This window comes from Odocoileus virginianus, chromosome 14, assembly GCF_023699985.2.
Source record: "Odocoileus virginianus isolate 20LAN1187 ecotype Illinois chromosome 14, Ovbor_1.2, whole genome shotgun sequence".
NCBI classification, from domain to species: domain Eukaryota; kingdom Metazoa; phylum Chordata; class Mammalia; order Artiodactyla; family Cervidae; genus Odocoileus; species Odocoileus virginianus.
In genome coordinates, this window is record NC_069687.1 from 45,002,237 (window position 1) to 45,027,449 (window position 25,213).

A 25,213-nucleotide genomic window follows, 5' to 3' on the forward strand; every position below is an offset into this window, starting at 1 on the left:
GGTTCTGGTTGGGGCAGAGTTACTTAGCATGTGCTAGCTGAAGCCAGTTAGGTACCACAGCTGTGCCAGAGAATATTCACCTCATTATTTCTAACTGGAAATTTTGTGTTCATTTTAAGGAAAACAGTTCTTTAACTAGGGGCCAAGTTTTGTATGTTATTATCCAAAAGTTTAGTTGTCTCTCTTCTAGTTATTGTTAAGCTATCTTTTCAGATGATGGTTCAAGGCATCGGTTATTTAGACCATAAAAACATATACTTAGGAATTACAAATACTTGACCTGAATGCAGACATATTAGAACTGCACCCATCCCTGCTAGGAACATAGTAAAAAAACAACTGTAAAATGGACTTAGGGATTTATTTTTTTACTTCCAACATAAAGGAAACTCAGGACTTTCAAGGTTCTTCCTCAGTTAAGATTCTAAAATCCCTCTGTTTCTTCCAAAGAACTCTGACTTTGACTTTAGGTAGCCCACACACATATGTTAAATAAGTATTAATTTGCCCCAATCTCTTCTTCAACATCCCTGTGAAAATAACATTTGCTTATGGATCAATAACCAGACACACTGCAGTATACTCTAGGTGAAATCTTTCCCCTCTAAGTACCTAATTAAATAGAGTCTGTGTTCGTCTCTTCTGGGGACTAATGGCCATGGCTTGAGTAAGGCTCTTGTTACAGAACAAATCTCAGCTCTTAGTGAGACTGGCTAATTGAGTGGGCTTCCTATTTGCCTGTTTTGTATCTCTGGGTCCAAGGCACTTGATGTAGCAAAAGCCGGGCACCACCTCTGGCCCTGCTCTTCCCTGTGAGGACTTGGGTTTCATTAGACCCCCAAGAGGTACACACACTGAGTTTGTTGAACCTTGGGTCATCTGAGTTGCGCGGTTGACATGCCCTGAACTCCAGAGACAACTGACCTTTCTTGTTGCCAGCCGAAAGCCTATCCTACATAAGCAGGTCCAAGAAAGCGTACAGTGCTGACCTTCGGGGGGCTCCACTTCCTAAGCCGTTCTCAGGTTGCACAGTGCAGATCTTTTAAGCTCCCACCCTCTAGAGGCCTAGAGATTCAGCTTCCTCCTACCACTCATATAATGCTTTCCAAAGTCTTTACCTCTTGCTTATTGTCTCCTTTTCCATTCTTTGACTTTGTGGATTTATATATTTTTTTTCTATTCTACTCCTTGTCCTTTGATGGGGGAGAGGAAAGCATACATGTTCCTTTAAAAACAAGTCTCTACTCCTCCCTCTTTTCTGTCTCAGAGAAACTGAATACCTGATACATCTCAGCACTGCTGCATTAGAGCCAGATATGGGGGACTGCTCATGCTTTAATGCCAGAGTTGAGGATAAAAAGGCTTTGTAACCTTTGTTGCCTTTGCAACCTCCACTCTTCACCTTCTCTCTACATGTGCATTTGTTAATTGCATATGTACTACAAGAAGGAAAGCATTCAATTGGTTTGTTTCTTAAGATTTAGAACTTCTAGAACTCTGTATCCAATGCTGTGTATGGTAGCAGACTGGCTGGCCCAGTGGCAGCATCTACAATTTTCAAATTACCCCGCTGGGGGAAACTGCTAATCCACAGACAGAACTGAAGGGCACCACATAACCCTGCCTTACTTTGTGAGAGGGCAGAGTATGACTTAGGACAGACTTGGCCCAGAAATCTGCTGGGCTATGTTTGTTCTAGGATTTATTTATGAAGGAACTGTTTATTTTTCACAAGTTGTAGAAACGGTCCCTAACAGATACATGATAGGCTACTGGCAAACAAAAGCTATGGTTAGACAAGAACGAGCCATTTAATAGAAAATGGAGAAGAGTGGCAGCCACACTCTAAAAAACCAGGTGGCCAGTGAGACAAGTGGAAATTCAACTTTCTGGTGAAGTAGAAAGGTCACAACTAGAAATAAAAGACAAGGTTCTGGCAGGAAAAAAGCAACCTGCAGCACTTCAGTAAGGTGCTCCCGAGAAGCAAAGGCTTCACACTGTGATGCTACAGATTCAGGAGGCCCCACGGCAGGACAGCCGAGGAGCAAAGGGTGAAACATGCAGCTACGGGTTCTGCAAGCAGGGCGATCCACAAAACGCCAGACAGCAAATGGAAGACTTGGTGACATAAAAAGGCAGGTTGAAAACAGGGACTACCTGGAGAAGGAAATGGTATCCACTCTACTCTTGCCTGGAAAATCCCATGGAGAGGAGCATGGAGGGCTACAGTCCATGGTCAAGAAGAGTTGAAAACAACTTAGCGGCTAAACAACAACAAAACCTTGTTTTCTTTGGAATCCTAACTCTATAATTAATCAGAATTAAACCTGTTGTCATGTTTTCTGTGGCAGGTTGATACCCTACTTCTGTCATCAGTGGTATTTCTGATGCTGTTTTTCTTAAGTGACATGTTGAAACAAATGGGAGTCAAGGTTCCCTGGTGAAATGCCTTTGGGTCAAGATTTGGCCAGATCTTTGTTCTAGGCTCCAGGTGACTTCCCTGATGGCTTGGTTGGTAAAGAATCCACCTGCAGTGCAGGAGATACAAGAGATGCGGGTTCAATCCCTGGGTTGAGAAGATTTCCTGGAGAAGGAAATGGCTACCCAGTATTTTTGCCTGTGAAATCTCACGGACAGAGAAGCCTGGCGGACTATAGTCCGTAGAGTTGGAAGGGTCACACATGATTTGGCAACTAAACCACCACAAGCACCACCAGGTAGCTAAGGAATGTAGCCAGGATCCCTTCCCACAACCAGTCCAGTCAGCAGTCCCACTGTGTGAGCTGGTTAAAACTATCTGGGGGGACTTCCCTGGTGGTCAGTGGCTAAGACTGAGTCGAATCAAGAGCTCAGAGCCAATTTGGTACAACCCCTGCACGTGCAGGGCCTAGTTCCAGTCAGCAGACACTAGTTTGGAGAGACCATATGACTCGACCAATATCCTCTATTAAAGGATCTAGTTATAAAATCTCATTTTTAAAATTAAATTGTTGAGTAAGGTATTTTTTTTTTCCATTTATTTTTATTAGTTGGAGGCTATTTACTTTACAATATTGTAGTGGTTTTTGTCATACATTGACATGAATCAGCCATGGAGTTACATGTATTCCCCATCCCAATCCCCCCTCCCACCTCCCTCTCTACCCAATCCCTCTGGGTCTTCCCAGTGCACCAGCCCTGAGCACTTGTCTCATGCATCCAACCTGGGCTGGTGATCTGTTTCACTATAGATAATATACAAATTGTTGAGCAAGGTATTTTTTGAAGCTGGTTTGTTTCTGCCTTTCCTCAACTGACTCTGTAATATGTAACTACAAAATGCTATTGCCTCATAAAGTCTCTTAATACAGACATACCTGTATTAAGGCATACCTGGAGATGTTGTGGCTTTGGTTTCAGACCACTGCAATAAAGTGAATATCACAGTAAAGCAAGTCACATGAATTTTCTGGTTTCCCAGTGTATATACAAGTTATGTTTATGCTATGCTATATAGTCCATTAAGTGTGTGGTGGCATTTTGTCTAAAAAAAGTATATACCTTAATTTAAAATTATATTATTACTAAAAAGTACTAACAATCATCTGAGCCTTCAAGTAAGTTGCAATCTTTTTGTAACACTAATAAGAAAGACCACTAATGACCATAACAAATAGAACAGTAATAATGAAAAAGTCTGAAATATTTTGAGAATTACCAAAATGTGACACAGAGACACAAAGTGAGCAACTGCTGTTGAAAAAATGGCTCCACCAGACTTCCCTAGGGCAGGGTTGCCACAAACCTTCGATTTACATGATAAAGTGAAGCACAATAAAACGAGGTATTCCTATATTTTACTCTTAAAATAAGAGGGTCCCTCCACCCAATTTTCAACTAGAGTCAAGGGCTTATTTTCACATTTTAAATGGTTATTTGAAATGTGATCATATGGACCATAGCCTTGTCTAACTCAATGAAACTATAAGCCACGCTGGGTAGGGCCACCCAAGACGGACGGGTTATGGTGGAGAGTTTGGACAAAACGTGGTCCACTGCAGAAGGGAATGGCAAACCACCTCAGTATTCTTGCCTTGAGAACCCCATGAACAGTAAGAAAAGGTCAAGAAGCAACAGTTAGAACTGGACATGGAACAACAGACTGGTTCCAAATTGGGAAAGGAGTACATCAAGGCTGTATACTGTCACTCTGCTTATTTAACTTACATGCTGGGCTGGATGAAGTACAAGCTGGAATCAAGATTGCCAGGAGAAATATCAATAACCTCTGATACACAGGTGACACCACCCTTATGGCAGAACATGAAGAAGAACTGAAGAGCCTCTTGATGAAAGTGAGACAGGAGAGTGAAAAAGCTGGTTGAAAACTCAACAATGAAAAAACAGATCATGGCATCCGGTCCCATCATTTCATGGCAAATAGATGGGGAAGCAATGGAAACAGACTATTTTTTTGAGTTCCAAAACCACTGCAGATGGTGATTGCACCCATGAAATTAAAAGATGCTTGCTCCTTGGGAGGAAAGTTATGACCAACCTAGACAGCATATTATAAAGCAGACATTACTTTGCCAACAAAGTTCTGTCTAGTCAAAGCTATAGTTTTTCCAGTAGTAATGTATGGATGTGAGAGTTGGACTGTAAAGAAAGGTGAGTGCTGAAGAATTGATGCTTCTGAACTGTGGTGTTGGAGAAGACTCCTGAGAGTCCCTTGGACTGCAAGGAGATCCAACCAGTCCATCCTAAAGGAGATCAGTCCTGAATATTCATTGGAAGGACTGATGCTGAAGCTGAAACCCCCAATACTTTGGCCACCTGATGTGAAGAACTGACTCATTAGAAAAGACCCTGATGCTGGGAAAGATTGAAGGTGGGAGGAAAAGGGGACAACAGAGGATGAGATGGTTGGATGGCATCACCAACTCCATGGACATGGGTTTGGGCAAGCTCCAGGAGTTGGTGATGGACAGGGAAGCCTGGCGTGCTGCCGCCCACTGGGTCGCAAAGAGACACGACTGAGTGAACTGACTGATTTAAAAAAAAAAAAGCAACTGAGATTGCACATGGTTTACAGAGCCTTACCTGACCTATGACAAAAAATTTGCCAACCCCTGAAGTAGACTAACAACAGCATGCTAAACACAAAGAAATACACCTTGGCCTAAGACCATGCCAAGTACACTGTTGTTCCACCTTCATGTGATGAGAGACCTGGCCAGAAGAGCACTGAAAGGCATGCCTAAGTTTATTCTTCTCTAGAGTTTAGTGTCACCATCTTTTGGATTCACAGAATTCCTAAAGTTAAACCTCAAATCCCTCCTAAATGGGCAGGCAAGGCCCAGATACGAGGCAGTCTGTGACAGGGAGGGAAGCCAAGCTGAAGCACAGACACTGAAAGGTACTTGGGTTCCCACTGGAGTCATTTACGTGGAAAGTTCGTAACAGCAGTGATATAAACAATCGTAGTAATTTACAAACAAACCTCTATAACAGCAGTGATATAAGCAATCTAGGGTGACAGTCTCCCTATGACAGTGCTGGGAAAAACTGTACAGTCCTTATTGTACTGAAAAAAGGATGGTTTCAGCCCATGCCTCTTTTCCTGAACAATCAAGTAAATTTGGAACCTGGCTTCTGGCCAAAGTCAAGGGGCGTCAAAGTCAGTTGCACATCAATTGGCTACATGGAAAGGAGCCCTGCCCTTTGCTCCCACCAACCTAGGTGTTTTTCAGGGGGCTAACTCCTAGCACTGTAGGGTGTGCAGGGTTCCTGCTAGAGAAGAACAATGGTCAGGTATTTTAAGAGACATTTCAGGGAAGTTTTGGCTATCAAATTTGACTCCTCAAATGACTACATCTTCCAAATCTGGGACTGACCCATGATGCCAAGATGCCTAGGAGAACAAGATGAGTCATTACCTAAGGAATGTGTGTGTGGCAGGGGGTGGGGCGGTGGGTAGTGGTTTAACTGTTGTATATAAATACGAAAGCTGGAAAGCAAGGCGACATCTGTGTATTCAGGGGCTGAAATAAAAGCTAGAGCCTACATCCACATCAAGTCAGTATTTCCACTGCTCAGAGTCAGTGAAACCCAGTGTGTGGCTGCTGTAGCCTGCCTACTTCTTCAAAGTTCTTGGTCTACGACAAACCTCTTCTGAATTTGTTGTTATTGTTGTTATTATACCCGTGCATCTAAATGGCTCATACAGACCCAATTACCAAACTAGAGTTAAGGTAATTTGCCCTCTGCATATATCCTTAATTTGCCTCTTTGTTCCTGGGTGTCCCCAGGGCAGGCTAGCCATCAAGGCCCTCTACAGTTTCATCCTCCATACATTGATTTCATATTTCACAAGAAAAGCTCATTAAATGTTTCTGTTTGAGCAAATATACAGATATTTTAAGGTTAAAGGAACAAAGAAGAGCAAAAATAAAGGTCTAGAGTATGATAGGGCTTCCCTGGTGGCTTAGAGGGTAAAGGTCTGCCTTCAATGCGGGAGACCCGGTTCAATCCCTGAGTCGGGAAGATCCACTGGAGAAGGAAATGGCAACCCACTCCAGTATTCTTGCCTGAAAATCCCATGGAAGGAGTAGCCTGGGAGGCTGCAGTCCATGGGGTTGCAAAGAGTATGATACATCTGAGAATATTCTTTGAAATTAAAGAGTGGGTTGAAGTTACATGTCGCCATTCAGTATCAACCAACCTCAGATTCTTAGGTCTCTCATAAAGAAGGACTCAAAGATACTGACACACGAGTGAATAACAAACCACAAAAGCTGCCCTGGTGGTGTCTGGCTCTGGGGCATACAAACATTCAAAAGCCATTCACTGTAGTCACAAACTTTGCTTTGGGAAAAGTGCTCGGGTTATGTTAATAGCTCCAGCCTTTCCCTCCTCCCCTGATCCCCACGCCCTATTTAAAAAGAAAAAAAAAAAAAAAAATGGTGGCTCTCTTTAAGAAGAATGGTAGCTTTTCCTAGTAAGATAAATGAACTGAACAGTATTTGTTGTTACCACCATCAAATAGCTCTTCCCTGATAGCTCAGTTGGTAAAGAATCTACCTACAATGCAAGAGGCCCTGGTTCGATTCCTGGATTGGGAAGATACCCTGGAAAAGGGATATCCTACCCACTCCAGTATTCTTGGGCTTCCCTTGAGGCTCAGCTGGTAAAGAATCTGCCTGCAATGCTGGAGGCCTGGGTTCAATTCCTGGGCTGGGAAGATCCCCTGGGAAATGGAAAGGCTACCCACTCCAGTGGCCTAGAGAATTCCATGGATTGAACAGTCCATGGGGTCACAAAGGGTCAGACATGACTGAACGACTTTCACTTTCACCATCAAATAAGTCACATTTCCTATGGCACAATTTCGGAAACATTTGGGTATTTTTGAAAAAGGAAGTTCTGAATTTTGTTGAATTGGTACAATCTCTTCCTCACAAAATTAACACATGATGAAAGCCTTGCAATTTCCAGAGATGTTGAAGAAGCCAAAAATTAGCTCTATTGAAAAGGTTTTGAAGTTGTGGATTTGAATTTTATGTAACACATCTGCAATTTTTACATTTTATAAATTTTATGCTCTTTTAATTTCTGGAGTTTGGTTTTTTTCAAATAAAAGTAAGATTCTGGTAAAACTGATATTAAATTCTTCCTAAATGAAACCAACTAAGTAACTTCCAGCGGGTAATCTTAACAATACACATCATGAATCTTTACTCCACATCATAGATTTAATTATCATACAGCACTTGTGATCTGAGGGGAAAGGGTAACTGGAAAGAGCCAGATAACAGCAAATTTACACAGCACAACTATATAAAAGTCCACTTACAAAGAAAAATTACATCTGATCTGTAAGGGTAGAGATCTCCTTTTCCCACCAAATTTTGATAATTTTATACATAAAAAGAGGATCGATAAAAATAAGTCAATTAAATTGACCTTTGAAAACCCCTTGCAGTGCCCGAAAGCCTGGTCTTCCACTAATTGCTCTCAAAACACATTCATCTCTAGTTTGATATGCAAAGTGCCAGTCTTCTCCAACTCTCCACTGCTGACTTTGTATAATACAAGTGCAACTAAAATTGCTCCTGCAGCAACTGGCTCTCCCAGAAGCTGAAACCTTTCTAGTCTATGGAAAGCAGTCTGGGCAATGTTTTGCAAAGTGGAAGGAAAACAAGACTTGCTCAGATGAGAGCAACAGAGCTGCCTTCACATCCAGTAATCACAACTCTTCATCCAGCCCCCGACGCAGAGAAAGCCACGCTGCTCAGCACCCACACCGTGCAGATGAGGCCAGGGCTGCAGCTCAGGGAGAGGCTACGAGGAGCAGCAGCACCACCTTGGCCTGGATCTCAGAGCAGTGACCTGCTGAGATGACACAGGAGCTGTCTGTATATTCCAGAAGACCTTTTCAGAAAACATGGCCCAAAGTAAGGGGATATGTCACCTAATTCTGAGCACCAGGCTTGCAGACTTGATGATCTGTTTAGGCTTCTACCACTGTCAGAAAAGTGACAAGTAGCCTAAACAACTTGTCTGCTTCAAGAGTAAAGACTCCCTCTTATCCTGAAGGTTGCCAATTTGCAGCTTGCTATACAATGCACCTGTCTGCTTCCTCTAAATGAAGGACAAAAGTCATTTCAAACAACTGTAACTGGCCTTGGCAGAGCACAGGCAATCCATTCCTCTTCTGAACCTAGTGCAACAAGCAGTGGCTTCCAGTTGACTTGGGCGGTGAGGCCAATGAGAATGTCAGAGGCAGCCGCGCAGGAGAAAACATCAAACCCGAATGTATGAAGTGCCCGCACACATAACCCACCATCAACAGACCCAAAGTACTTACCGCCACGAACATCATGCAGTACATGGAGAATGAAGAGTGGCCCGAATAAAAGGACAGTCTAGAAGAGAAAGAAGAGAAACATGAATCTTCCCTCCTAGAGACCGAGAATATTTTTATTTCATAAATCTTACCTTCCCATTGTATACAGGCCCCTCCCCTTACGTCAGAAGGGTGGGGTGGGAGGACAGTTAAACAGGAACTTTTAAGAGTCCTAGGAGGGTCTGAGGTCTGATTTCTACACAGTATCATTTTATTGATACTTTCAGGATGGGTAATGGGTCACTGACAAATTTGCCAAGCATTTCTAAAGGAAAACGTGAGAAGCTATACCAGCATAAATGGCCTGAGTTTCTCACATAAAAACTTACATGACCATAATTTAAGTTTTATTTTCCACTCGACGTGTGTGTCCCTGAATAGAAGTAATAAATACTTTCTTTGGAACACTCACAAGTTGAGTACTTAAAAAAAAATAATTTTAAAGTCATATTTTAGCATCTTGCCCTAGATTTCCCACCAGATTAAGTACTTTAGCTTGACATTTATTTGTAAATTGACTGATAGTCCTGTACCAGATTAACCATGTCTTTCAACAGTATATTCCATAAACATCTAGGTATCATCTTTCTACCTAAAAATGACAGAATACTTACAAAATTTAATTTTATTGCACTTAAGAATAAAATCAAGAGGAACAGGTTCTGAAGGATTTTACTTATTATGCCCTACTTACTTCAAAAGGGATTTGTTTCCCCCGATTCATAAAGGAGAAAAGACTCCTAGAACGCATGCCAACTAAGATTTATGTAATCAAACTTGATAATTATTCTGGGTTTAATATACATAAAACAAGAAAAATAAATCACTTTTAGAGTTCCCAACCACTTGGCTGTCAAGAGATCAATTATTTTCATATTCCATACAAAACTAACTGGTTAAGTCTCTAGGAGATACAGCATCTTATTATGTCCATAATTCACAAATGGACAAATAATTATATGGGCACTTTGATAAAATCCAAAGAGTAGTCAAAATGTAGACTGTTCATCATAGGGACCTCAACTGAAATTTTGTCCCTGGTCTAAGAACCTGCTTTGTTCTTGAGGTTTTAACCAATCCTAGACTCACTTCATTATAGCCAATCTGATGAAATTACATACATATATTAACAATTTAAGCTAGTTCTCCATCAAAGTTTAGGAAAGACTTTTCAAAAAGAAAATTTACAGAGATAAGAATATATTCTGAAATGCAACTGTTTTTATCAGTTCTGTGGCCTGGTCTATTAAACAATAAGCAAGTAGGTTGGTCTTGACTATGTAACTTACTGTGAATGGGATTCTATTTCAAATGGCAAATTTAAGATGATTTTTTTCTTACATCTGTCAGCCAGGTCATCCCTTTCTCCTGGGAGAGCTCATTAAACTTGGCCTAAACCTCAATATCATAGCCTTAAGAGCGTTCATTTACAGCCATCCACCCACCCCGCACCACAACGTCTGAGCTCCTACTCCTCAATTCACCACTCTTCCATCTCTGTATTTCAACAATGACATCAGTGTTCAGCACTGATAAAATGCAAAGACAACCAAATCCAGATTTTATCAGTCATCAGAAGCAATCAACTCACACAAAGTGCTTCTTAATTTTTTAATGGAATTTACTAAATATTCTGGGGCTCATGGGAAGGCTAACTCACAAATAACCTCCTAGTCATCTCACTGCTCTTCCTCTACCACCTGACTTTCTTCCTCTCTTTTTCCTAACTCACAAAACAGTGAAAAACACAAAACAGTTACAAGTTTGGTTATGCTTTCAGTTTGAAAATTTCTTGAGTTTGCATTAATGCTTGAATGATGATACCTGACTACAGAATGTCTAGGCTGATGACTTTTTTCCTTATCACGTTGAGTATATCATACTATCTTCTGGCTTCTACTTTTGCTATTAAAATATGAGCTGCCTTTCTGGGTCGTATGTCTTTTATCTGTAATTGCTTCCTCTACCCCCAAAGTCTTCAATATTCTGCAGTTTTGCTATCATGTTTCTAAGTATGAATTTCCTTTGATTTACCTGATTTAGTATTCGTTGGCTTCCTATGTCTGAGGATTTGTACACTTCACCAATTCTAGATCAGTCTCAGTTATTACACCTTTGAATTATGTATCCCCCATCCTATTTTCCTTTCTGAGATTCTGATTCAACATGTTAGACATTTCCATTCTGTCCTTCCAAATCTCTTAAACTTTCTTTTCTATTTTTAATCTTGGTCTCTTCAGGTCTATCTTCCCTCCCTTCACTGTGTCTAGTCTGCTTAATCTGTCTTTTCATTTAAATTACTATATATGTATCATTTACAGATCTTTCTGGATCATCTGCAAATCTGTTTGGTGAATTTTGATTCCCATCATCCTGCATCATATTCTCAACCTGTTTGCTCCTATACAGCAGATACGTTGATTTATTTCCTATAGGGTAATTCTAGTATCTGAATCTTTGAGTTTATATAGTTTGTTTTTCTGCTGACTCTCATATTAGATAAGAGCTCATATTCTTGGGACTCAGTCTGGGGACTCTGAAGAGTATCTGGTTGAAAGCGCATTCTTCCAGATATATGTATTCTCTTCTGCAAGATTCACTATCAATCCACTTCAGTTTTTTTTTTTTTTTTTTAAGCCACATAGATACTACGAAATCTGACTCCATAAAAGTATGAGTGTGGTATTATGGTTAAGGATTCTTCTTGATGAGTTTCTTCTGGGAGAATGTTTCCCTTTGGGAGTCCTTATATTATCCACAGGCCTTCCATCTATCTTTCTTCACTGCGCAGCCTTTATCTCCTGTGCCATGTTCAGAGACTATCACAATTCAGGCTCTAGGTGACCAGAAATTGGCAAGTACTTTCACAGCACACTTCAAATCTATGGCATTAACTGACTCCAACCTTATAAAAATTCCTTTACTCTTCCACCAGCTCAGCTATTTATTTAAAAGATTTATATGTGTTTGTATGGATGTGAGAGTTGGACTATAAAAGCTGAGCGCTGAAGAATTTATGCTTTTGAACTGTGGTGTTGGAGAAGACACTTGAGAGTCCCTTGGACTGCAAGGAGATCCAACCAGTCCATCCTGAAGATCAGTCCTGGGTGTTCACTGGAAGGACTGATATTGAAGCTGAAATTCCAATACTCTGGCCACCTGATGCAAAGAGCTGACTCACTGGAAAAGACCCTGACGCTGGGAAAGATTGAGAGCAGGAGGAGAAGGGGACGACAGAGGATGAGATGGTTGGATGGCATCACCGACTCGATGGACATGGGTTTGGGTGGACTCTGGGAGTTGGTGATGGACAGGGAGGCCTGGCATGCTGCGGTTCATGGGGTCGCAAAGAGTCAGACACAACTGAGTGACTGAACTGAACTGAATTGATATGTGTTTTAAGATTTATATACTTTTAATATATAAAACAATATGTATATTGTGATATATCATCTAGCATGTTTAGTTGAGGGCTTCCCGGTGGCACTAGTGTTAAAGAATCCACCTGCAAAGCAGGAGACGCAAGAGATGTGGGTTTGATCCCTGGGTTGGGACTATCCCCTAGAAGAGGAAATGGCAACCCACTCCAGCATTCTTGCCTGGAAAATCCCATGGACAGAGGAGCCTGGTGGACTACAGGGGGCCACAAAGAGTCGGACATGACTGAACACATGCACGTGTTTAGTTGAGTTGTATCAGTTAGCATTTCTAATCCTCCATGTTGCTAGAAATAGAAGCAATCTTTTTTTAAATCTTTGTTTTTTAAAACAAAACTTAGAACTAATAAAATGTTATCTAAAATAAACTGCTCTACTAAGAGAGACAACAGTTTGGCAACAGTTTGTTTTTAATTATAAAGTGGCCAGCACTCACAGAAGTTGCCAATTATTACTATTCTACCAGTACTGAGTATGCCAAAGTGACTCCGCTACAAATTAGGAGAACTTCCTTTTTTCTCTAAAAATCATCCTGATATCAATTCCTAAAGCATTCTAAAGACGAAAGATTCTCAAAAGACTGTTAATGGTTACAAGCCACTGAGTACCTTCTACGTTCAGGTACTTATTGATACAGTATCTCCACTCTTTAGGAAAACACGCAGAATAGGAACTACCAAACGATTTCACACACAGAGCAAACTGAACCTACTAGAAGCTCAGCAGCTAACTCAAAAATCACATCACCCTGAGGGTTAGACCTGAATCTTCCCACCTCTTTCCCACCATGCCATGATTCCACTCCCGTGAATGGCAGGCAAGGCAGCAGCAGCATTAATCCTGCCATCTCCAGGCAGGGAGCACCCGTCAGAAGAAACGGGACTCCCTGTTTATACAAGGCAACATGTGTGAAGTAAAGTGACATATTGTTTATGTGTAAATAATCATCTTAAGCGAACACTAACATGTCCTTTGTATGCTCTAAAGCTCAAATAAAAGGAAGTCAAATTGCAAAATGAAGCATTTTCTCCAAATGGTATTTCCTGATTATAGAGTTTACACAACAGCAAATTAACTTGAAGGGCATGTTACATTTCCCGTCAGTGATAGCCTTTAAATACAGACCGGTCCTGTAAAACAGGTAAACTATGTCCCAACCAACTACACACAGGAGGAACAACCCTGAATGACCAATCTCCGAGGCGTTTTATTTCTAAAGGGTTTTTTTTTCCAACCAGTAACTGTTAAAAAATGCTTAAGCAATAAGACATCAAGTTATTATCTTAAAAAATTCATTTCTGAGATACTTTGGCATTCAAGTAGGTTATGAAGGAAAGATGAGTACTTTTATACTGAATTGAAAAAGCTCACACTTGTTGGAGAGTGGTCTGGCCACATGTATCTAAATGTACCTATCTATATATAAAACCAGCATATTTTTTGACCCAGTAATTCCACATCAAGGCATCGAGGCATCCTAGAGAAACAGCATGAGCACAAAGATGTCTGCTGCAACACTGCTGGCCATTCAAGGATCCAAGAGAACAATTCTATCACGAATTTTCTGAACACAGTACTACAAGTCAGCTAAAAAGTAATGCTGTGTAAACCGACAAGAGTATTTTAAAGGGTCATTTATGCAAACCACATAAAACTCTACTTCACATTTAATATAAAAACACACAGAAAATGACAGAAAGGGTCCACAAACTGTTAACAGTGGCTCTGGGGAAAGTTACCAAATGGAGACTGAAAAACAAAACCTTTTACACTTTACAGTACACAACCTGTTGTTATAGGGATAAAATATATATGAAAAATATTTTTTCAATGGTAATCAAAGTATCTTTGATGTGTCTGCTATAAATTTCCTACAAACCCCTTCCCCACTATACACACACACACCTCACCCCAAACTCCTCTTCCTGATTAACAGTTTCCCTGAGAGCTGCTCTGCCAAGTAAGCTACTACTTGGAGAACAAAAGCAGCTTCCTGCCTACAAGCTCATGCCCAGAACCCAGCATTGACTTAAGTCCTAGAAGCCTGTTTTTACATCTCTCAATGAAATGTCTGGACATTTACATGTATTTTTAAATATCACAAGCTGTGTTTCTAATAAAAATACATGCACATAATTTAAAACTATTGAAATTCAGTATATTAATCCAAGTTATTACAAGTAGCAGAGCCATATATGTTACTTTAATACTGTTTAGAGAAGATTTTTTAAAAGAGATCAGACTGTCCAGAAATACAAGGACTACAGAGTATCTCTCCTCTGAAGTGTACAAAGACAAGGATAAAAGTAATAAATGGTGGAGGAACACAGATGATCCCAACCAAACTTATTTTAAATAAAATACAACAAAAACTAATGTTAATTCATCTCATATCCTTGAAGCACCCAGAGATTGAGAACTTATTTCATGAGCAGTGAAAACCCTGTCATACATTCTTTGAATTATTTTTACAATGATTTTATTATATTTCTATATAAAGCTGTTGCTACATTATATGGGGTCAGTTTTAGCCAAGCCACTTTATACATAAAAGTGATACGCCTATCTGAAATAAGTCACATGTGACTATTCAATTTTACTCAATATTAAAGCATCAAACACCACTGCCCAGCCACTAAGATCAGTTAATAATATACTGAAATAATAATCAAATATTATATCATGAACCTTAAAGGAGAGAAACTAGCAGGACCATAGAAAATGAAAAAGAGTGAGGAAAAATGTAGGAGACAATTGGGACATGTGTAGGGTATTTTTAACTCTTGATTTAATGAACCATTTGATGACTAAAAACAAACGCTCATGTGTTGTTTGTTCAGGGAAGAATACTGCAAAAAGCAGGAATCTGGACAGGAGACGTGGCTGAGAACCTCCAAGATAAAGGAATGCAGAACTGTGTGTGTCTTGAAAGTCAGAGGACAGCAAGAAATGGTTCCAAACTCTCAACAGGGAAACTGTGTGACTCAAGCAACACATGAGGAGAGAGAAGGTGTGACAAAGGGTAAAACATGCATAGCTATACTAACTAGGGGAAGAGAGCTCACAAGTTTTCCTTGACATGGGAGAAAACTCATGACTATATGCAGAAAACTCCAAATTACCAAAGGCATCTTATATAAGACAGTTAAAAAGGAAACAACAGGCAAGAGGTAGATTAAGCAAAGGACACACTAGAGTACACCAATGCAGCAACTAACAGTGCCTTGCCTGCCAACCCCACCTTTTGAGGGAGGTCACCATTATCTTCATTACCTCAGCCACAGTTTGGCCCCAGATAAATGGCATGAGAGGGAACACAGCTTCACACATCAACAGAAAATTGGATTAAAGATTTACTGAACATGGCCCCTTCCATCAGAACAAGACCCAGTATCCCACTCAGTCAGTCTATCCCATCAGGAAGATTTCATAAGCCTCTTATCCTTCTCCATCAGAGGGCAGAGAGACTGAAAACCTCAATCACAGAAAACTAACCAATCTAATCACATGGACCACAGCCTTGGGTAACTCAGTGAAACTATGAGCCATGCTGTGTAGGGCCGCCAAGATGGACGGGTCATGGTGGAGAGTTCTGACAAAATGTGGTCCACTGGAGAAGGGAATGGCAAGCCACTTCAGTATTCTTGCCTTGAGAACCCCATGAACAGTATGAAAAGGCAAAAAGATATGACACTGAAAGATGAACTCCCCAAGTCAGTAGGGGCCCAATATGCTACCAGAGATCAATGGAGAAATAACTCCAGAAAGAATGAAGAGACAGAGCCAAAGCAAAAAGAATACCCAGTTGTGGGTGTGACTGGTGATGGAAGCCAGGTCTGATGCTGTAAAGAGCAATATTGCATAGGAACCTGGAATGTTTGGTCCAAGAATCAAGGCAAATTGGAAGTGATTAAACAGGAGATGGCAAGGGTGAACATTGACATTTTAGGAATCAGCGAACTAAAATGGACTGGAATGGGTGAATTTAACTCAGATGACTATTGTATCTACTACTGTGGGCAAGAATCCCTTAGAAGAAATGGAGTAGCCATCATAGTCAACAAGAGTCCGAAATGCAGTACTTGGGTGCAGTCTCAAAAACAACAGAATGATCTCTATTTGTTTCCAAAGCAAACCATTCAATATCACGGTAATCCAAGCCTATGCCTTGATCAGTAATGCTGAAGAAGCTTAAGTTGAAGGGTTCTATGAAGACCTATAAGGCGTTCTAGAATTAACACCCCAGAAAGATGTCCTTTCAATATAGGGGACTGGAATGCAAAAGTATGAAGTCAAGAAACTCCTTGAGTAACAGGCAAATCTGGCCTTGGAGTACAAAACGAAGCAGGGCAAAGACTAATAGAGTTCTGCCAAGTTCGAATGCACTGGTCATAGCAAACACCCTCTTCCAACAACATAAGAGAAGACTCTACACATGGACATCACCAGATGGTCAACACCAAAATCAGACTGATTATATTCTTTGCAGCCAAAGATGGAGAAGCTCTATACAGTCAGCAAAAACAAGACCGGGAGCTGACTGTGGCTCAGATCATGAACTCCTTATTGCCAAATTCAGACTTAAATTGAAGAAAGTGGGGAAAACAACTAGACCATTCAGGTATGACCTAAATCAAAAATCCCTAATGATTATACATTGAAAGTGAGAAACAGATTTAAGGGACTAGATCTGATAGACAGAGTCCCTAATGAACTATGGACGGAGGTTTGTGACACTGTACAGGAGACAGGGAGCAAGACCATCCCCAAGAAAAAGAAATGCAAAAAAGCAAAATGGCTGTCTGAGGAGGCCTTACAAATAGCTGTGAAAAGAAGAGAAGCGAAAAGCAAAGGAGAAAAGGAAAGATCTACCCATTTGAATGCAGAGTTCCAAAGAATAGCAAGGAGAGATAAGAAAGCCTTGCTCAGTGATCAGTGCAAAGAAATAGAGGAAAACGATAGAATGGGAAAGACTAGAGATCTCTTCAAGAAAATCAGAGATAAAAAGGGAACATATCATGCAAAGATGGGCTCAAAAAAGGACAGAAATGGTAAGGACCTAACAGAACCAGAAGATAGTATGATGAGGTGGTAAGAATACAGAGAAGAACTGTACAAAAAAGATCTTCACAACCCAGATAATCATAATGGTGTGATCACTCACCTAGAGCCAGACATCCTGGAATGTGAAGTCAAGTGGGCCTTAGGAAGCATCACTATGAACAAAGCTAGTGGAGGTGATGGAATTCCAGTTGAGCTATTTCAAATCCTAAAAGATGATGTTGTGAAAGTGCCGTACTCAATATGCCGGCAAATTTGGAAAACTCAGCAGTGGCCACAGGACTGGAAAAGGTCAGTTTTTATTCCAATCCCAAAGAAAGGCAATCCCAAAGAATGCTCAATTTACTACACAATTGCACTCATCTTGCACGCTAGTGAAGTAATACTCAAAATTCTCCAAGCCAGGCTTCAGCAATACATGAACCATGAACTTCCAGATATTCAAGCTGGTTTTAGAAAAGGCAGAGGAACCAGAGATCAAATTGCCAACATCCATTGGTTCATAGAAAAAGCGAGAGTTCCAGAAAAACATCTATTTCTGCTTTATTGACTATGCCAAAGCCTTTGACTGTATGGGTCAGAATAAGCTGTGGAATTTTCTGAAAGAGTTGGGAATACCAGACCACCTGACCTGCCTCCTGAGAAATCTGTATGCAGGTCAGGAAGCAACAGTTAGAACTGGACATGGACCAACAGACTGATTCCAAATAGGACAAGGAGTATGTCAAGGCTGTATATTGTCACCCTGCTTATTTAACTTATATGCAGAGTAAATTATGAGAAATGCAGGGCTGGATGAAGCATAAGCTAGAATCAAGATTGCCCGAAGAAATATCAATAACCTCAAATATGCAGATGATACCACCCTTATGGCAGAAAATGAAGAACTAAAGAGCCTCTTGATGAAAGTGAAAGAGGAGAGTGAAAAAGTTGGCTTAAAGCTCAACATTCAGAAAACAAAGATCATGCATCCAGTCCTATCAATTCATGGCAAATAGACGGGGAACAGTGGAAACAGTGGCTGATTTTATTTTGGGGGGCTCCAAAATCACTGCAGATGGTGACTGCAGCCATGAAATTAAAAGACGCTTGCTCCTTGGAAGGAAAGTTATGACCAACCTAGAAAGCATATTAAAAAGCAGAGACATTACTTTACCAACAAAAGTCCGTCTAGTCAAGGCCATGGTTTTTCCAGTAGTCATGTATGGATGTGAGAGCTGGGACTAAAAGAAAGCTAAGCACCAAAGAATTGATGCATTTGAACTGTAGTGTTGGAGAAGACTCTTGAGAGTCCCTTGGACTGCAGGGAGATCCAGCCAGTCCATCCTAAAGGAGATCAGTCCTGAATGTTCATCGGAAGGACAGATGCTGAAGCTGAAGCTCCAATACTCTGGCCACCTGATGTGAAGAACTGACTCATTTGAAAAGACCCTGATGCTGGGAAAGATTGAGGGCAGGAGGAGAAGGGAACGACAGAGGATGAGATGGTTGGATGGCATCACCAACTTGATGGACATGAGTCTGAGTAAACTCCGGGAGTTGGTGATGGACAGCGAGGTCTGGCATGCTGCAGTCCAAGGGGTTGCAAAGAGTCGGACACGACTGAGCAACTGAACTGAACTGCCAACCCCCTTTTTAAAACACGTTTAACAAGGATACCACTTGCTTAAAGAGAAAAGATCTCAGAGTAAAACAGAAGGAAGAGACAGTTCTAAATCACTTTCAAAGTTGTTTATCTTTTTTAAGAGGCAGGACTGATACCTAGAGGCAAGATTTCAAGTTTAAGCCCTCTCCCAAAAAGACAACACCAAGGCCAAGAAAGTCTATTAGCACCTACCTAGTATGCTCCACTTCCAACCCTAATACAGACCATGAAGTCACCACTAACTCTTGGTCACCAGGGCCAAGAAGGACAAGGCTCGGAACATCAATAAAACTAGGTCTGCACCAATGCGAAACTTGAGATACGAGCTGAAGCAGACACTTTCAGCGGCAAGAAAAGCGGCAAAGGCCCACAGAGGTGTAAAATTGTGAGAGCCCTGAAGGAAGCTGGCCAGAGGTCCCTCTTGGTCCTTTTAGATTAGACCTGATGGTATCAGTGCAGCTCATGCTACAGGACTAGCAGAGTGCCACTTACAGAAACCTTTTCACACGATGCACAAAAGCAGAAAAGTCACACTTCCTTTAGTATTTTAAGTCTGTCTGCTGTTAAGAGAAAAGAAAATTATATCAGTTTCTATAATGCCCATTTTAGTGTATATTTAGATTAAAATTAAGTGGAGGAATGCTAAATATTTTTTACAAGTATAAAAATAGAATCACTCTCCTGTTTCAAATCCTTCATGAGCACAAATTACTGAATACAGAATAAAAGACCCTTCATAAGCCCCACCAGTCTCTCATCTGCTACTGAAGTACTTAAAATTCCCAATGCACACTATGTTTCATGGTCTCTCTGCTTATTCATCCCTCTGCCTGGAACAGGCTCCCCACTTTTCTTTAATAATTATTATATAAGAGCCACTTATTTCCTCCAAGAAACCTTTCTTAAACAGCTAGTCTGTAGTTATTGCCCTTTCTTTCACCACAAAGGAGCGACCAACAACACTCAATGAATAAATCTGTCTTAGCACCAACCTTCTTAGAGTAAAATCACCTATAACTGTACTTTCTTCCTCTAATATACCAGATAGGTAGAGGTGGAATAAGACTTTTTAAATAGAAATTTTGGTATTTTTTATTACATAAGATATATTCATGATAAAAATTCAGAACGTACAGCTAAACAAAAAAAAAAAAAATGCTGGCAAACTCCCATCCTCCCTGGCTGAGATCACATCTTAATTCATCTTGTATCTCTAACACCCAACAGCAATATCAAGCACAGAGTGAGTTCTCAATTTATTTTTTTAAGCTAAAGTAGAACTTAATTTCTTGAATAATCATTTTGATTTAGTTATCCCAGAAAATATTAATTCACACACTTCATATTTTAAAGACTTCCCTGGTGGCTCAGACGGTAAAGCGTCTGCCTACAATGTGGGAGACCTGGGTTCAATCCCTGGGTCACGAAGATCTCCTGGAGAAGGAAATGGCAACCCCCTCCAGTATTCTTGCTTGGAAAATCTCACGGGCAGAAGAGCCTGGTAGGCTACAGTCCATGGGGTCGCAGAGAGTCAGATATGACTGAGCGACTTCACTTTCACTTTCTTTCACATTTTAAACATTACATACAAATCCACCTCTTTTGCCCATCACCCCCCAACCCATCATGCACCAAGAATAAGGTATCACTTTAGTGGCTCCATAAGAAGTACACTTTAACTATCTTGTGCTTTAACAGTTGTAAAACGCATAAAAATAAAACTAAGGAAAGTAAGTTATCTTTGCATGATAATTTTATCATGTAATTAAAAACTATGCTTAGCATTTGGGCTTCCCTGGTGGCACAGAGGTAAAGAATCTGCCTGGCAATGCAGGAGATGCCAAAGACTCAGGTTAGATCCCTGGATTGGAAAGATCCCCTGGAGAAGGATGTGGAAACCTGCTCCAGTATTCTTGCCTGGAAAAGTCCATGGAAGAGGACCCTGGAGTGCTACAGTCATGGAATTCCAAAGAGTTGGACGACTGAGCACACATGTGTGTGCACACACACAGCTTAGTCTATGCCAATAAACTGTAGCAAGCCACATGAGATAAATTATGATTTTAACAGCATGCCCTCTGCTGTGTTTTCCCTTACAGTGATTAGGATTCTGATGTTCTCATCAATGTTCAGGAGAATCTGGAGTTTCAATGTCAAAGTGTTACAAGCTTAAACATGCAGTACCTAATGCATGTTTTCCAACACATCTGGCAAACATTTTAACAATGCATGTAAAATGTCCAGAAACCTTTTTTAGATTATGATCAAAGGCAATCAGATTAGCGGAGCAAATGATACTCCGCTAATGAAGTGACGGGTATATTCTGTTGTAAATTAAAAAAAAAAAATTTAAGTTTTTTAAAAGCATTCTCAAAGCAAATGTAAGTGGCCAAAGCCCAAAGCAAAACAACAAGGAGTGACAAATAAGGGAAAAGGTTTTAGGTATTGTCCGAATAGTAAAGTAGTACTTTACATTAAAGTACTAATGTAAAGTAGTAGTACTTTACATTACCTATATGAAGACTTTTCTCAGTTTTTAAAAGACTCATTTCTATCCTTCAATAAAACATAATCTTGAAAATTGCCCAACTTATTCATAAATTTCCAAACTACCTGAAAAGCCAAACACTGCAGCTGCAATAGATTATATAAAAGAAAAAGAAAAAATTTAGCCAATCCTGTGATCTCTCTTAAGAAAAATGTGTTAAGCTCATTTATTATATAAATGAATGGTAATAATATTATTAGATGTTATCTAGTGTCTTTCCAAACCTCACTCTCCCAAAAGAGAAGAATTAAAAATCCCACAGCAACACAACCATTTCTGTCTGCTTACTCAACAGAGAATGGCATCACAAGGAAGTGAAGATCCAGGCACCTAATGGTCATTTATACTGACTAGTAACCTCTTAGGAAATTAGCTGGTCCAGGTACAATGAGTGCCATTTTGATACAGCAGTCACAAGACAGAGCAAGGCTTACTCCTAAAACTAATGTATGGAGCATTACTTGGTGATCTTGTTCAAAATGGAGAATTTACGGGTAGGGCCAATGGTGGGATGCAAGATTCTATTGTCTAACAAGCTCCCAGGTGATACCCAGTCTGCTAGTCAGAACAGAGAACCACACTATGAATGGCAAATGGAGAGAAATGAGAAGAAAAGTAATTCTGACCTTGAGTAGGAATACACTTGGGCTTCCCTGGTGGCGCAGATGGTAGAGAATCTGTATGCAATGCAGAAGATCTGAGTTTGACCTCTGGGTTGGGAAGATACCCTGGAGAGGGGAACGGCTACCCACTCCAGTATTCTTGCCTGGAAAATTCCATGGATAGAGAATCCCATGGACAGAGGAGACTGGCGGGCTATAGACCATGGAGTTGCAAACAGTGGGACACAAGTGAGCAACTAACATTTTCACCTTTTTTAGGAATACACTTAGGATTAAGTCAACAGTGTAGGCACTTTATGAAGATAGCCACATCCAAGAGAATGCTGATGCTTTTCGTGTTTTCCATCTTCTCATTACAAAAGTTACTTAAAATATAAAAATACTGTGTTTTACTTAAAAAATCATCACTCTAATGCAGATTTCAATTCTTTGAATACATAGCTAAAACAACCCATACATTAGCCTTATCTTGCTGTTCACAAACTCAACTACCTTCCTACCTCTCAATAAAAATATTTATTTGCTATTAGACAAAAATATCCAAGGGTATTGTTCACATTTATTTTGAATGAAAACTTACACTTGATCACTTGATCCATGGGGTTTATCATTATATTTTAATCCGGAAAAACAACTCACTAATATATTTATGAAACTGTTTTTCACATTTCAAATAGGGCAATGTGGCATTCAAGGGTTCTAAGGAAAAGGTATACAGCATCAACACAATGTAATCAGTTGATGATATGTCAATATGATTTAGTAGCCTTTTAACATTTAAGATAAAGCACTGGTTGATTTATTAAAACCCAAAGATATCTTTCATCTTAATATATCCACTGCAAGACTACATTCTAATTCAAAAACTGAGAAGAAAATCCAAGGGATAATTCAAAAAACACAGAAAGCTGATGTATTTGTTAATACTAATTCTTTAAACAATCACTTAAAAGAAGGGAGGGGAATACAGTGAAATGTCAAACATCTAAAACTGAAGAGTATTTGCTAGGATGGTGTGTGGTGGGCAAAGGATTTTTAATTGTTTTTAAAATAAATTATGGTACACAAATATTTATCAATACGTACTGGCAGGATGTCACAGAAAGTGATGAAAGGCTCTTATCTTTGCAAATTTACACCTTATCCAAAACAGATTCACACCCAGACTCAACTCATTCTGCCTCTCAGGAAAAAGAATCGAGCACCAAGTTAAATCTAAGGCGGGGGAGAATTTTTCGCTTTTATTGCCAAATTAAAACAAAGTTATATGGAATGTGTGAATGCAACACAGGCTAAATCAGAAGTCTGCATGAAATGTATTAAGTTATTTAATTAGGTATCAGTTATTAGGGATCATTTTCATTTTCTATAAAAGTTCCCTTAGTTTTAAATGCCCAAGATCTCCTTTACAAAGTACCAAACAAAACCCAAAAAATGAAACAGGTTATACCGAAAGTCTAATAAAACATGGCTTGCATACTCTTAAGTTGCCAGCCTTTAATCATGCTGCTCCCTGGGCCTGAGACATACTCCATCCCAATTCTACACATTTAAACCTTACTCATCCTCCAAAATGCCTCCCCTAGAAGAAGTATAACCCTCCTCTGATTTCATATAGCATTTTATTTTCACTCCTTTAAGGCATGAATCACTTTCTATCACCCACAAAATCTCCAAACAAGTCTCAGCTCCTACGTAGTGGGCACCATAAGAGCAAGAGGCACACCTTATTAGTAGCTCCTACACTAACTAGGACTTAAGAGGAATAAATATTAGTTGAATTTAGTAACTCCCTGTAATACACTGAAGCAGTAGTTCACAGATCAGCAGCCAAGGCACCATCTGGGAACATTTTTAAAGAAATGCCAATTCCTGGGCCCCACCCCAGACCCAATGAATGAATCAGAAACTCTTGAGGGTGAGGCCGAGCAATCTGTATTTTAACAAACTGTCCACATGATTCCAATGTGGTTAATATGTGAGAAACATGGGGGCAAAAAGAGTCAGGGTGGTATGGGGGTGAAAAAGCGGTTACAGCTACAACCTAGATTATTAGGCACTGCTGTTCGGAACAGAGGATGGAAAGAGATGCTGATCTTGAAGTCATCCCCTATTAAATGCACTGATAGCTAAGGTCCTTAGAGTGAAGGGTCTTTTAAAATCATTCTTTCTTTCATTCTGTATGTTGATATTTCCATACAGATATGACTAAAAAGAAGACTGTCTAGTTTACTTATACACACATGCATAAACAACACAGATCAGCCTGAATGAATCATTTTGAAGGCATAAATTTCAGGCTTACCCAGTGATGTTTACAATTAGGCTACACAGAAGCCATTCTCTCAAAATATAAGGCAGGTTTTACCAGGTACTTAGTACCACAGCCAGTCAGTCTAGTTATAATGGTTTTTCACTATTATAGAAGGCATACCCTCCAACTTCAGCTTCATTTACCTGCATGTGGGCTGCATTAAAAAAATAAAAGGAAATGTATTTCTCCCACTTGACCAAATATATTCCAATTAAATATCTAAGCAATAAAAGCTGCCGTAATTCAAACAGAAATAACTTTGTATTGGATATTTGATTCATACAGCCAGAGATTAAACACTTAGAACTGATCAGGAACACTGAGCTTATGCTTAAACAAATACAATTTAAATAAAAGCCAGAAAAAGAAAAGTTGAATCTCTCAGAGAAACCAATAGTTTCTCTACTCTATTATCATAAAGAGGCCTGCTCACCGTGCACATCTTAAATTCACTCTAACAGGGTAAATATCAGCTCTCACAACCTGAGATAGCAGAGGTCATGCAAAGTCATCTTCCCATATACAAGTGATATAAAGCAGTAGTTCTCAAAGCCCGGTCCCAAGATCAACAGAAGCAGCAGCAGTTGGGAACTTCTTAGACATACAAATTCTCAGACCCTATCCCAACCTTCTGAATACATCTTCAGTTGGAAGATGAAGCCCCAGAAATCTGTGTTTTTAAACAAACTTTACAGGTG

General features: G+C 40.0%; 1 protein-coding gene across 6 annotated transcripts in view; it reads right to left on the reverse strand.

Annotated features, from left to right (window-relative positions):
• Nucleotides 1-25,213, reverse strand: part of PLPP1 (phospholipid phosphatase 1) — a 109,106-nt gene that overhangs the window by 3,914 nt on the left and 79,979 nt on the right. For all 6 annotated transcript variants that reach the window (XM_020893138.2, XM_020893139.2, XM_070476683.1 and 3 more), the window contains exon 4: nucleotides 8,849-8,906. In XM_020893138.2, coding sequence (XP_020748797.1) covers nucleotides 8,849-8,906 — 58 coding nt within the window. The remainder of the gene's footprint in view (nucleotides 1-8,848; nucleotides 8,907-25,213) is intronic.